Source organism: Leptosomus discolor, chromosome 17, assembly GCF_034619465.1.
Source record: "Leptosomus discolor isolate bLepDis1 chromosome 17, bLepDis1.hap2, whole genome shotgun sequence".
Taxonomy (NCBI): Eukaryota; Metazoa; Chordata; class Aves; order Leptosomiformes; family Leptosomidae; genus Leptosomus; species Leptosomus discolor.
The window spans coordinates 10,824,577-10,839,865 of record NC_141407.1 but is presented as its reverse complement, the minus strand read 5'-3'; the positions used below and the strand labels follow the sequence as shown (position 1 = coordinate 10,839,865).

The following is a 15,289-nucleotide window of genomic DNA, read 5'->3' as shown; positions in this document are numbered from 1 at the left end:
TGATGCCTTACATCTGAGGGTTTAAGATCATGTCTGCACTCTGGGTGTGATTCCTTCCTTAGCCATGTGCAAAGAGTAAGTGTGAAGGCTCAGCACTGGTCTGACTGCCATGGGCTCATTTGTACATCCTCTGCTCCCTGCAAGAGGCCTCACAGTTGTGCCCAAGTTTCTGCAGCTATCGGGAAGGCCTCTTGCATGTTTTCTGCAGCTCTGGGTGCAGGGGAGAATTAATCTGCTCCAGCTGAAGAAGTCCCCGAACTGTAAATCTGGAGGCTGTGAGAGTGCTCTGGGAATGGCACCAGATGTCTGTCCTGTTCTTAAACTCATACTGGTCATGGTCAGAGATAGGATGAACATATGGACCTTTGACCTAGCCCTGTATGGCTATTCTGATGTTCTTACCTCACTACTATTAAGCTTTAAGAGAAGAGCAGAAAAATGTCATAAAGAAAGTCTTAGCAGTGTTCAGCTGTCGGGCACATTTCCTTTTACAAAGGATTTTGCATACTTCGGGCTAGGGAATAGAATATGAACACAAAACATGGCAATCGTTCACTTATAGCTGGAGGCTACCAGCTCCATGGCACTGAGAAAGCTCAGCCTGGCAGTGATGCAGAGAATGAATATCCCAATGGGGACCATGGAAGCTCCCTCAAGCACTGGGGCTTTTGAAGCTTGAGGGACTGCAAGGCACAGGCAATGTAACATAACCTTGACCTTCACCAGACGGTGCAAAGCACTACTGGGAAAGGCAGGAGAAGAGGGGAACAAAAGAGCATATGGAGGTCATGGCCCTCATGATCTCTCTATTTTGGGTGAGCTTGAAGGCTGAACTCTTTTGGTTCTCCAATACAGCCCAAACCCACCGTTTTCATCACCTGCTGGAGCTCTTGCGCAGTTGTGTTAATCATGGATGAGCGAGGCAGTAGAAAGGGAAACTGGAGGATGCTGAGAACGCCCTGGTAAACCATGTCCCCATGCCCTTGCTTTTCTCTTCCTGACCTGTTTTGCCTTGCAGCTGCTGCTGTGTGCTGCGTTTCCGTTCAGGTCACTTGATAACAAAATCGAAAAGAGACTTCTGGGGTACAGGGGCATGGGGACTGAGCATCCGTTCATTCTGAGGCCTGTGAGCCTCTGCAGTGCAGGCTTCCCAAAGGACGAACTCCTTCTCGTTCATCTGTACCCGCTCTGCTGTAGCAAAGCAACAATCAAATGGTCTTGGCTGGCCCCAGAAAAGGCAGGCGAGTGGAGGCAGTGATGGCCACTGCACAGACCATTCTGTCGCTTGATCTGACGCAGCAGCCGGAGGAGATGGAGTGGAGGGAACAACCACATCAAAGCCATGCTAGCCACCTCTCCTTTCCCTTCAAAAATGTCACTGCGGCACCCTCCACTTTTTATAACAATGTTTATCATTGTTCTTCAATTGTCTGGGACAATAAATGGTTAGAAATGAGCATATATCACTAGGAAATCTCTGCCTGCCCCTTCCCCCAAGCAGTGTCATAAAAACGTACAAATTCACATTAATAATGAAGTGCATTTCCCCGAGAAGCCACTGTGTATCTCAGGGAGAGCAGGCAAGGTGGCAGTTGCTGCAGACTTTCCTATTAAAGAGCAGAGCAAATACTCATAAATCTGATGAGGGGCCAAAGCACATGTTAGGGCTGTCTCCCTCTTAATGGAACCTTTTCTGAAATGAAAAAAATATATATCTCGATACATTCAGGGTATTCATTAGACATGACAACCTCCTCCACTCCCCCACCCTTCCTTCCCCCACTCCTGCATGTGCTGACCCCTGGCAGAAGAGCTGGCGCTGAGTGCTGGCAGGGAGGGATTTTGGAGGGGAGGAGGAGCTGTTTTGTTTTAATAAAAGGATTGTGTAAATTTACTACAATGAACAAATCCCCTCCTGGCCCCATGTCTCCCTCCTTCCCTCCACTCCAGCAAGCTGCTGCCGTTACCTGCCCCCGACCCCCGATGAGCTCTCCTAGTGGCTGCCCGGCTGTCCCATCAGTCCATCTACCCAGGAGGAGAGATGACAGAGCTAGTGCTGCACCCCGCAGCACGATCCCTCTTGCAAACTTGAGTGTAGGAAACCTTTCCTGTCACCTCACACCTTCAAGGCCTTGGCCAGCTCGTGCTCTCGGGAAAACGCGATTCTCCAGATAAAGAGAGGCGGCAGGATGAGTATCAGTCCCCTTGGCTCTCTCAGGGGCTCTGATTTAGCTACCTGGTGTGGTGCCTTAATATTATCACAGGTTGGAAACCCAGGGTCTGCTGCCCCTTTCCTGAAGGTGACGTGCTCTTGAAAAAGAAACAGCATCACATTTAAGACATAAGCTCTGGGCTGCGTGTTGCTTGTTCTACCTCATTCCTCTTCTTGCAGGCAGGGTCCTGAGTCGGAGCTGCACTGGTGTAAAACGTGCATGACACTGTGACAACTAGTGTAAAGGTCTGATCCTTCCCCAGCCAACGGACCCTGCCTAGATGCAAAACCAGACCCAGTTCTGAACCAAGGAGATGGGAAGAGATGGCAGAATGAGCCCTGAAGACTACAGCTTAATAATCATGAATTATCTGTTCATTATCCCAATAAATGGTGAAAAATCTCTTCCTCCTCCCATAAAGCCATATCTATAATTTTCCTCATTTTCCATCTGTGCTCCATCATATTTTCACTGAGTGATCATCCTGCTAAATTACATTATTTTTATTGAAAGGTGCTTTTGAGGGCCGGATGCCGCTCATGTCTTTTCCTTTTGTTATTGATCTTTGTGATTTGATTGCTGAGGTGTAAAATGTATAAATAAGTCTCAGATACCCTTCCTTTGAAATCTCAGTGGGTAAAACTGTTCTGTTATAGCTTATGAAGGCTATAGCATGTAATAATATCAGACGCAGCAAGGAGAAGGCAAGATTTTGATATCTGTATGAATACCGAATGCTTGAGGAGGTAGGTATTATTCAAGGTCAGTTAAAATCTGGTCAAAATACTTAAAAGTTGCTGGTTTTTGCAAGTAGAAGAGTTCCTGCCTTTTAGGGGCAGGAACTGTCATAGACAGTATGCTTATACAGAGCCTAGAAACAATATGGTTTGACCTAGTGGGTTGGATGCGCTAATGCAATGTTAAATAATACTGATCTTAATATCAACCTGTAGTATTCATAAAAAGCAAGTAAATCCGCACTGATATATCTCCACTGACACACTCTGATGTATCATCTGGCCTGACCGTGCTCTCAGGGAAGCCAAGAACACACTATTACTAGTTTTACAAGGACTATTGTTAGATTGAAAAAATGTTATCCAGGAAAATTTTGAAGATTCAAAAAATGCTAAATTAAAAAAATATCCCAATCTACCACTTTGGGGAAACAGTGACAAATCTCAAAGGATTAGGGGAACTGAGGCTTCACTGGAACAGAACTATTTTGAGGGAGGAGTGATGGGCTGAAGGTAGTTCCTTGCTGAGGATGGGTTCTATGTCTCTTCTCCAGCATGGCAGAAAAGCCAATCTATTCCTCTTCCTGTTCCCCTGTTTCTTCTCTCCTTTGTGGTGTTCAGTAATTTTACCCAGTTTATCCCAACAAAAGTCTGTTTGAAAATGTGACTTCTGCACAGTTTTTTTACCATCGATAAGTCATCATTTTCCAACACGATTTTGTCAGAAAAGTCCCATTCAAACGGAATAATCAAGGCTTTCATTGCAATGAACCCTCTCTTTCTGTCAGATGATGGGAGCAGAACCCTCAGTTTTGTTGGTAAATTCTGCTTACAAAATCATGGCCAACACAGCTGCAGGCAGCTACGTCCCAGCATGTCTGATTCTGAAAGGGTCTGAAGTTTTTAATGTTTGTTGCTAAGAAGAAATGAAAGGTGGAGAGCAAGCTAAGTTCTCTAAAATACAGTTCTGGACTACTAATTCACACAATTGCCCTTGCCCATGTAGCATCAATACTGGCTAACAGTGGAACATTACATTCAGAACAGCTCCTACTGTTTCAGAGGGATGAGAAAATAAAACTCACAGAAGGAAAAAATCTTCTATTTTGGTACACTTAACACATACAGTTATCTACGTGTCCTATATATCATTTAACAAATTGCTTTGCAATTCTTACAGGGCGTGGTATAATGACTGATTTAAAATCACTGCATTGCTTAAACTGCATTGTTCTTCATCAAGTTGAGTCATTTTTATGTGAAGTGTCAAGCTCTCTAACAAATAACTGCTGCCAGACAAATCAAGTTCCTCATCTTAAAGCTACGGCTAAATAGTTTATAGCTTTAATCTGCTCACTGAGGTGTGCAGTCTATGACAGTAATTATAAATGCAAGGAGAAATTATAGCTGAATGCTTTAACTGCATTAGGAGCCATTTGATGAACAATCATGATTGCCTGCTCATTTTCAACAATAGAGGGCAAGTTAGTGTCAGTGCATTAGAGGATTTTCAGTTCTGCTCTGCTCTTTCTTCCATTTACCACAGAATGTCAGTTGTCTCCTATAAAGTAGAAAAAAAGCACTGTAGAAGCTTTAAACTTGATGGTTAAAAAAAGACAAAGGAGGAAACAGAGAGAAAAACTGTTTATCATTATGACTCATTTTTTTTGTTTTCCAGCAGTCTTACTTTCAAATTAGTTCATCTCAGGTAGCTGCTTGTTTACTTATCAGGGTCTTTTGAAAAAGAAATCTCCCCAATCAAGTTGGTAAATTTGACTCTATAGAGACCTATTTCTATAAAAAGTTATAGATAAGACCACAGAAAGCCTTGGTTACTGGCCGCTTTATAGCCAATCTCACCTGACTTTAAAGTGAGAAATACAATTCTGCCTTGTCTTTTTTCTCAGGACAACATAAAATTTCTAATTTAGTTGAAAAAATGAACAAATGTTCTTCAAAGGTATAAGTCAACATACAAATTACTTCTAATTAAAGCCATGTTCCCTAATGTTCATGGGTTTTCTTTGAAGAATAGCAATAAAAACAAATTTGAAGCAGGTTAAACGAAAGAGAACCGAGACATCTGATCGTTGTATAGCACACGTAGTTTTACATTATATTACTAAACCCATATCAGTTCGAAGAATTCAAGAAAACACCAAAGACGAATATAAAACAGATATATACGTCTTTACATTTAAGAAGAATTTATAGCAAATTTCTCATAGAGAGCTTCACAGAGGTCTTAAAAATAAATCCATATACATAACACATTTTTCTACAGTATTAACCCAGATTATTCATTTATATTTTTAATGATAGCTAATGGTTTAAAATATAACCTTTAATAGAAAATTTCATTGAAACATAGAAAGTATTTTATGTGTTTCTATACTTCGAGTACTCTTTCCACTGTTTTATTTCCATATTATTTTCTCTATTTTTATTTCTATTTCACTACAACATTGCCTAGAAGAAGTAAACGCAAATGTGCACATTTTAAGAATCTCAGTATGCTTTATATTTCTTGTTTCTAAGTACTGTGCTCTCCTCTATGTTATTATTCAAAGGTATACTGAATCTTAAAAATAACATGGTAAGAATAAGTAAACTCTGAAAATCCCTGTTATTTGATTTAGTCTCCTTGCAGATATGAGGAAGAAATCATATGAATAACCCCTGGCCTCCCCACTTCTAACATAGTCAGAACTTCGGTAGGCTTACGGCTCCAAAACCGTAATAAAATCTTTACAATGCTATCCAAAATACCCCATCATTTCACACAATTTGTGCTATCATGCATACCAACTAAAATTATAGTTCCAGATAACAGTGCTATCACTCTGTCATTGCAATTTAAATATATTTTTTCAAAGGTAAGATACAACCTGCATCTTGATATAAACTAGAAATGGATGAGTATTAAGAGGACAGCAATTTCTCGGTACCCAAAGGCAGGAAGGACAGTACCTTATTTGTGTAGTTACATATCACCTGAATAATACCCGTGATGTGTCTGTGCAGGTTATTACAATGCTGAAGCCACTTTTTTTTTTTTTTCCCTTGGAGATTTTTTTTCTTTGTATTTGTTCCCCAAATCCTCAGAAATAGTAACACGTTTATAAAGGTGGGTGTTTGGTTTGCCTCTTAGTAATAACACAGTGCTTTTAAGACCAAATCTGAAACATTTGTCACGTATTAAGCCAAGAATGTGCCAAAATAACTGTTATATTAATATATTTGGCAGATAGCTTTTGTTTGATAGTACCCAAATTATTGGTTTACTCTAATATCTTGTGTGAACACTATGAATGTCAGAATCTTAATAATCACTAACTGCTGGGGAAGGAAACAGAGTACGGTATTTTTTCCCTAACCAGTCTCTTGTAGTTTTCTCATATTTTGTCAGGTATGTTTGAATGGTCAGATAAACAAGGAACATTTATTTGTCGACTTCTAATGTCGAGTTAAAACTGCCAAAATAGAAACTTAAGGGTATTAGCCCTATCTAGAGAACAAACTCTTTTTGAGTTAGAATTCTGCTGGCTAAAATATGGAGAAAGCATAAATCTAGTCAAATGCAGACAGCACGTACAAGATGTATGCAAAACTTAAATCTTATTGCACTTGAATACTGACGTTATACTCTATAGTAATAGCTTCTGTTACCCATCCCCAAGTAACCCTTTGATTAGTGGTTTAAATTATTCAAAAGTAGCCTTTTTAATGGAGCTTAAGTGATGCATAGTCCTTGTGCTGGCTCTGTACACAGAAAGTGTTTCTTAAAGCTTCATGAATATTTGCAGCAAACAAATGTGAAATCTTCACACAAACGGGTATTCATCCTCAAAGTGCCTGCACCCTCAATTAGCCGGAGAATAGCCACAATAGCAGGTGGCGTAAGTGACAACTCACAACACATCTTTAATTTTGACTGTCTGACGAATTCATTTTCCGAATGTTATTCAAGTAAAGAACACGTTGGAGAAAATCTGAATGTGCACATGATTATTCTGTGAACAGAAGCAGAGCCTGAGTCTGCTGGAGAAATTGTTGGGAATGATTAACAGAGCCTTTCTGGAAATAAAGTCGTTAGAACAAAAAACATCTATTTGGACTTGTAGTTGATGTTCTGCATATTTATTTAAATCAAGAATATTCAAGTTTGTGAATCAAGTAAAATTAAAAATGCAAAAATTGTGTGTCATCTGAATATTACATTACACGTTATAAACATTGGTTGTGGCAGTACTTCCGTTGGTGTATCTTTCAGCAAAAAATAGCAACGCTAATGTAGAAATATCCTACTAACAGGTCTTTGAAATATTAAGCTTGTAAAAAATCTAGCTGCTTTCTCAATTAAGCATTAACCCCCCCAGGTTACGTGAAAAGTTGCACTGAAGCCAGTGATGTTTATGGATTGACTAGCAGTCCCACCAACATGAAACAAAATATAATCAAACATCTTGAAGATTAAAAAAGGAATGGTGGAGACATAGGTTAAAATGATGCAACAAAAAAGGCCACTCACAACAGTAAGTGTTTAAGTAAGTGTAAAATATTAAAATATTTTACAAAACTGAATATTCAAATATCATCAAAAGAATAACTGAACTTCTGGATATAAACTTTTCAGAGTTATTTGCAGATCCTTGAGGCTGGGTTTGAGATTATGAGAAACTTGGAATAATTAAGATTTTGCTAATTTGACAATAGAATTGTCTTCTTTTCCCCCATCAAAATCAGATTTACTGTTGTGTAAGCACTGAAAGAGGTAATAATCTTTTGGTTTTCAGTGCTTTTTTTTCTGGTGTTTTTTCTTTTTTTTTTTTTTTCCATTCTCATTGCGAAGAGTAGCATTTCATTGTTGCATTCCACATTGAAGTGCATAGGATGTGAAACGATTAATTCTTAGAAACAAAAAAGGGAGTGAGAACTGGGAAAAGCTATTTTGAAAATATTAATAAGAAGCAACTTTCTTACATAGGGCAGTGTGGTTATGTATTTACCAAGATCTCTTCTTGAAAACATTATAAAATGGATATGTACATGCAATTAGATTTACGAAGTAGGAGTACATTATGCATTTTATACTGTTTTCCTACATTTAAGAAAGTACGAATGTCTTATGAAGCCTCCTTAAAATGATGAAATTAAAACTCTCTATAGAGCATGCATACCTTAAGAGTTATTCTTCATCCACTTCTGCTACAAATTGTGAATGGTGTTCTGGTGACTTGCTGTGTGTTTTGCTTAGATGAAGTTTTACTGCATGTTTGCTCGCAAATGTCCGACAGCACAACTTACATTTGAACTTAGAGTCTGTGTCCTCTTCTCCAGCTATTGTTTCAGGAGATCTTTGAACTGAAACTCTGGAGATTTCTTGCTCTACCTTGGTTTGCTGCTCCACAGCCAGCCTGTTCATGTCTTTCATTTGGAAACCTAGATGAGATTCTAAGTGGCTAATGTAAGTAGATGGCGTTCGAAACTGAGATGCACAGTCGCTGCAATAAAAGACTGGATGTCCTTTGTCCATGTTTTTCAAAAACTTTGTTCCTCCAGTTTTCCTAAGTTGATACTTGACATTTGCCAACCAATGGCTGATGGTGGTCATTGACAGTCCAGTAAATTTTGAAATCTGCATGCGCTCTTGTGGGCCTAGATCTGATAATAAATATTTACCTTCAGATGTCTGGAAGAGGCTGGAAGCAAACTGAGCTTGCAAAATGAGAAGATGCTGAGGGTTCCAGTTTGACTGTCTGCCCTTCCTCTTATGCAGAGTGGAGACTTCTGTTGAGACATCCTCAAAGCGTCGGACATCTATTTCCAATTTCATAGATGGGATCCTTGAAGATGCAGCAGGTTTTGGTGTAGTAGCTTTGGGAAGAACTTTGACCATGTCAGCGATGTCAGACAGAGCATGTTTTTGAGGTGGAGAAGTACAAGATTGTGCTTGAGCTGACTCAGCTTTCTTGCCTTTGGATTTGGTCAGGTCAATAGGCTGATCATTGTTTTCAAACAAATAGTGCCTGGATACACTTGCAGGCTTAGGTGTGGTTGGAGTAGGAGGTAATACTGGCTTCTCCATCATATTTAAATTAGGTTTGTGGAACATAGAAATTGTGCTAGAGCTAGGGCTGGAGTTGGATTGAGGCTGTAAAGCCTCAGTGGCTTTGCCCAAGTGATTATTCAGTACTGACTGCAGTGCACTGAGCGGGTTGACACAAGGCAGTTCAGACAAATGGTTGGCAGCAGCACAACCATTACTAAGAGAAGCTGCTGTTGGTTCCTTGAGGACTGGTTTTTCTTTTCCGCTGTCCTCTTTAATTTTGTCTTCTTCTTTCAAGGGACACGGTTCTGTCTTTTTTGGCTCCACAGATGCTTCAGATTTGAGGATAGGTTCTCTCTCACTCTGGTTGAGTGAGGCAGGCTCAGCTTGGATGCCCTCTTTAGTGTAGTCCTTCTGCACCTCCTCCTTGTCATCAGTTTCCTTCTTCACTTGAGTGCACTGGGCCACATTTGCTGAGATAGGGACCAGAGGCATGACCTTCCACTTTGGAGCTATAGGCCTCAATTTGTTTGTGATTGTTGGCCTGATTTGCAGTACCTGGGAACCCACAGGCAAAGACGGCTTAGATCCTTCTGAGAGCTGATAAGCTGCGTGGATGCTGGGATATGCACTCCAGCTGGGCGCTCCATTTTGAGCTTTATTGATGGCTGTTGTGACGGTGTTCTCCAAGGACTTTAAAATGTCCCCACCACCCTTTGAACCATCTTCTAAATCTTCTTCTCTGAGGTACTGATATTTCATTGTGGGATCCAGTGGTTTCTGAAGAGTATCTTCATACTCTTCAGATTTTACTGCTTTCTCATCTTTGTTTGCATCATCAGCTTTATCTTTTTTGCTTTCTTTTTTTAGTTCAGAGGTGGGAGCTATGCACTCTGAAGCTGATTTACTGGTTGATTTTGAAACTGGGCTGTCATTGGCTGGTGCTTCAGACAGTGATTGCATTTTTTCCACAGCTAAAGGATCCAGAACAAGTTGCTTTCCTTTCTTTGAGGCTGAACTTGTGACTTTCAAGAAATGGCCAGTGACCATCATATGGGTTGTGAGCTGCTGCAAGGTGTCATGGGAACTTCCACATTCCATACACTTCAAAATCTGGGATTTGCAGGCCTCAAACTGCCATGTATAGCTGGCTCCATTCTGGTAGCCATAGCGGTTGTTAGATGATAACTGCAGGTTTGCATTCTTCTGAGGAGAAAAAGTATCTGAGAAAGACCCCGTCGTGGAATCAGGGGAACAAGGCCTGTTAACATCAAACACACGTTTCTTTGCTGGAGTGACCATTTTTGAAGAAATGGTTGGTACCGGCTCCTTCAAAGGCACTTTTTGGTAATGTTTTGTTTTTATCATATGAACGCTCAGATCTTGAAGGGAATCAAAAGAGTCACCACAGAACATACATTTGAGAACTTTTTGTGCATCTTCCTTGTCCATGTCCTGGAAAGCCCTTTTTCGGGGCTTTGAGTAGCTGGTAGGTCTGTGCTTGTCCTTTTTATGGTTGTCATCTTGGTAGTGACCTGTCTCATTCATATGAACCGTTAGTTCTACCAACGTGTCATAGGCAGCACTGCACTGCCGGCATCGAAACCGGCTGGCGCCCGTGAACACAGTTCCGCACATTTTGCTGCTCTGCCTGTAGAGCTGGACCGAGCTGAACAGGTTGGGTTTCGAGACAGGTCTGGAAGGTAAATTCTGCTGCAAGCTTTTTGACAGTGCGTCTTGGTGCCAGTCAAAATCTGCTTTGTTCCCTCCATTTCTGTTGTCACAACTCCTCTTTTCAGAGTTAGACAACTTGAAACCCAGCCCTAAGCCTGTCCAATAAGAGTCTGACAGTATGTTGGCATAGACTGCTGTCATTTTATCCATGCAATCGTGTGCTTCATTCTGGGCTTTGGGATGGGCGCTGGTTTTTGGGTCCTGTGGCTCTCTAGAGCAAATGCTTTTAATATCTGCCACATGGTCACTACCATCACTTAGTAGTGATTCATTTTCTGCATCCTGGTTAGATAGATGACTGACAGGGGAATTCTGGTAACTAAAGTTCCCTTTCTGCTCAGGACCCACTTCGTGTTCCTCATCCGTGCCAGTGTCATTGCTGCCCTGCAGCTGAGCAGTTGAATTGTTGTCGTCATCATCTTCTTCCTCTTCCTTTATATCTTCCTCTTCCTTTAAATCTTCCTCTTGGACATAACCTGAAATGTAATGTCAATATATGAAATAACTTGTTAAAGGAAAATACTACAGTTCAAGCTTTCTAGTTTTACTATGTGTTTTCTTTACCAGACTTCATTTTAATCTACAACTTTATTGCCTGTTAGTTCTGGAAGTGAAAAAAGCCAAATGATGTCTCTCTTTGTGAAGGTTGCTGCATTTTATTGGCAGATGATCATAATTCTTTACAACTGCCAGAGATTCTGAGTTAATAATTTTCCTGTCATAGGAGTATAATTCTAACTGTCCTGTATGGGGCAGTTGGAAAATTCATATGTAAGAATTTAAAATTTATACTAAAAGCTTCAATTCTATCAAATTGATTTTAGCCTCAGTGAAAGAAAGGATAGAATTGGCAAGGAACAGAGGGAAAATAACTGCCATAATCTTCCTGGTTCATAGCATCATGTAGGTACAGTAACCTTTTGCCATTTGATCACCTAAAAATGCACTTTAAAATGTACACAAATAATTTATATGTCAAAATACAACATCTGAAAGCGCTAATAGGCATAAGTGGAACTCTTCTGTTTATAAAAGTAATGTACTGTGTACCATAAAAGCAAATTGTGCCTCAGTAAAAACAATTCCATAAATTTCAGGGCAAGAACCCTTGGAAGTTACAGAGAATATTAGGATGTGACAGAGGTAGACAATTGTAAAACTGGAAAAGTAGAACAAATCCAGAAAGATTTTCTTTGATAAATTAACAGTTTAATTAATAAAATGAACTTGATACTCGAGAGATGTAAATTTTAAAATTAATTAAGGAATTCAGGGTTGTTTTTTTTTTTTCCTGGCCTTAGCAGTAATCCTGCCTAACCAGGAGATAACCTGGTTAAAAACAGACTAAAGAATTAAAGAGGATTTTTAAGGGTGAACTGGCTCTTTTGCAGTCAGTGGTAAATTCACAATGACTCCACACAGCCAGCAATTCACCCCCAGACTCCCCCAAGAGGGGATGGAGCAGAATGAGTCGTTCAGGTGTTTTCACAAAACTCCAGTGTAATTTTTTTAAAAGCCACTGCAAAGGTTTCCCCACAGTGCAAGCAGACATCAAAACAATTCACTGTTATTAGCAGCTACTCATCAACACTAAATGTTGATTTCAGAAGCATAGATCTTCGCAGGAGGTATGTTGATGAGCTCTTCCAGTTAGGTGCAAACACAGTGCTGCTAACCCTAGTGACTGCAGTGCCGTCTCAGGAGTACTTTGTTGTGTTTCCTTAACATCTAGCTTTTTGTATCAAGTAAGTATGTAAAAACAATATACCAAAACCCTCAAATCAAAGCCAGCCTTAAAAATATCTAAGCAAACATAAAATAAAATTCTAGTACTCGTAATTGTGAGGTAATCCTAAAAGCTCAGGAAGCACAAGGTAAATGAGCTTAAAAGTGTTATTTGTTTCAAATCCAATTCTTTCCCTCCTTCTGAGAAAAGCCATTTTATGGCTTTTGAAGAACCTGGCTCATTTTGCTCCCTTGAATTTGGTACTTCTGCAAAACTGATATCCTTTTAGCAAATCAAAAGGGATGGGCAGAAAAGGTAGAAGCATTTTGATTAACATATGGACAAAGCCTTCCAGTTTTTTCAGATGTGTTTCAATTTTTCAGTCTATTTGCATGTGTACTTCACCCTTCCAGCACATTCACCATCAAGCCAAGGAGAAGATCCAGAACTAGAGGAACTGTTTCCTGGATGAAGCTGCAGCATAAGAAGTGGGAAATGATGGCTCTTGCTGCGGATGGGCTAAGAAACCCACGTGAGTGATCTTTCCTTCGCCCTTCCCGCGGTCTTAGGACCTGCACAGATGACATCAGCTTAGAGCTGGACTTGGCCTACTCCAGGGGTGATACCAAGCAGCTTCACAACCAGAGGCAAAGATAACAGCAGTGGCTATGAGCAAATGACCTGGACATCATTTTAGCTTGATAAAATAAAAATTATATAGCAGTAGGAACACTATGCTCTTCAGCAGATCCTTTCAGCACAGAAGCGAGATATTAAACTTTAAGTGTTAAATAGTAAAAACCAAGCCTTTTGGTAGTGTGCTGGGGTGCAGCAAATATCAGTAGCCCCATTTACAGATGATCAGACTGAGGCAGGCAGCAATGACAACAATAAGAACAAAATATTTTTTTCTCCTCCCTAGCCCTTTTCCCCAACAACCAGAATAATACTTTCCATGTACCCCCTTCTGAGCTGGTATGTTTTTCAGGAGGACAAGGAGAACGGAGGGATATGGAGGCGGCAAAAGCTCCTACACGTCATGAGTAGTAACCTTGTTAAACAAGCAGCACGAACTGATGAGCAGGACTGACATGGTTCTCGCGGTGTTAGAGATACTGTACAGCGTAGGTAGCGATGCTGGCCCCTTGCCAGGATGTATCGCAGTGCCAAGCATATTACACCGAGCAAAACAAAAATAAGGAGGGAATCCAATGAAGGAATCAGACAAAACAGACAACAAATAGCACTCACACAATTTTGGGTCGGTGCAAATTTGATTCTCCATTTCAGCACCAATTCTTTGAATACTATTAACCCATTTTTCACCAGGAGGCAATTTTTTCCTTTGGAAGATACGTACAGTAGTTTCTCTGTCCCAATATCCTTTGTCCTTCTAAAAGGATTTACTAGGAAAAGCAGAAATACCAGACAGCTGCACATCCCCCACAATACAGATAAAATTTTCTGCTTAATTAGGCATTGACATGTTTACTATAACCTTTACAGAAGAGTAACTCGTGCTGAGAAATCCTCTTTTTTGTGTCTGTATAAGATAGAGGCACAATCTTATGGAAGTGACAAAAGTTACTTATTAGAAAGCACCATGAAAATTTCACAAAATCATTTCAGGTCCATTTTAATGGTTAAGGGTTCCGGGCAGCTTTGAAAACATATTTTAGTATCCTACTTGTAAAACCCTTTCTGTTTATGTAAATGATTTAAATTGCTGTGGGCATTTTAAGGACAGTGGAGACCTCTTCTGTGTGGACAACTTAGGATACAAGAAATGCATGTGTCCTTCCAACAGTGGTTTTTAGTAAGATTTCATTGGACATGAAGTTTGATATGAACTGATGTAGCTATTTAACAGAAATAACATTAATTTAAGTGGACTTTGCGTTATTTATTTTATAAGTGAAGGGTGTCTTAAGCCTGTACACCCACATGCTTTAAATGCAGTGTCTGTACTAAGCAGAATAAATTTTGCACATCATACTGATGTCCATATAATAAATCATTGTTCCCTTCCCTCTAGTTCTCCACTAGGCTTATTCTGACATTCCAAACCCCTGAGATGCTCCTATGTAGAAGTCTTATAGGAAAAAAATAAAATCGAAGAAATCCAAACTCAGCAATGAGATGAATGGTTCCTCCTTTTCCCAGATGAGATTTTTTCCCACTGAAATTAAACAGGCCCAGGCAGAGATATAAGATGGGCAATGTGCAGTCCTGAAGAAGTGGGGGACTGAAATTTCACTATAATCTTGAAGACTGGGCAAAACCCAGAAGCTTCAGAGCTTTGAATGGAAGAAATTTTTGGCTTCCTAAATGGAAATACAGGATTTCGTTTTAGTGTTGACTGATCCCAAGATAGCGTATGTCAAAATCATGACATCAGTAAGGACAATATTATCATATGGATAGTAATCATAAATACAATTCTAAAATGTTTCAAATTCTTCAAAAATTTTTCTCTGTGCCTTTGTGATTGGATTCATGGTAACTTAAGAAACCTGCTTCTCTAGGACAAGGGTTGCAATAAACAGCTGATTCTTTATTCTTCAAAAGATAACATTTTCTTAGATACTTCTGGCATATTTCTACAGATTAACTAAAAGAAAGAACGTCCAGTTAATACACCTGCAAAAACTGTTCTTTGCATTATGGGTCTAAAAACATCCACGGTTTGAAGCCTTGACCCCACGCTGCAGGCAGCACTGAGCCAAGCTCCTAGTGATGCTGAATCCAGTATTGACTTTCAGGCCCTTGCATCCCCAACTAACCTGTAATTTGCACCGCGTTATACATCACTTCTGACCTTGAATTGTGG

The 15,289-nt window shown here is 40.0% G+C and overlaps 1 protein-coding gene across 1 annotated transcript in view; it reads right to left on the bottom strand.

The window, feature by feature from the left end:
• Positions 1-8,138: 8,138 nt before the first annotated feature.
• TSHZ2 (teashirt zinc finger homeobox 2) overlaps positions 8,139-15,289 on the bottom strand; it is a 63,595-nt gene continuing 56,444 nt past the window's right edge. Inside the window, exon 2 of the mRNA XM_086474955.1 lies at positions 8,139-11,209. Within this exon, the coding sequence (XP_086331081.1) occupies positions 8,139-11,209 (3,071 nt within the window). The remainder of the gene's footprint in view (positions 11,210-15,289) is intronic.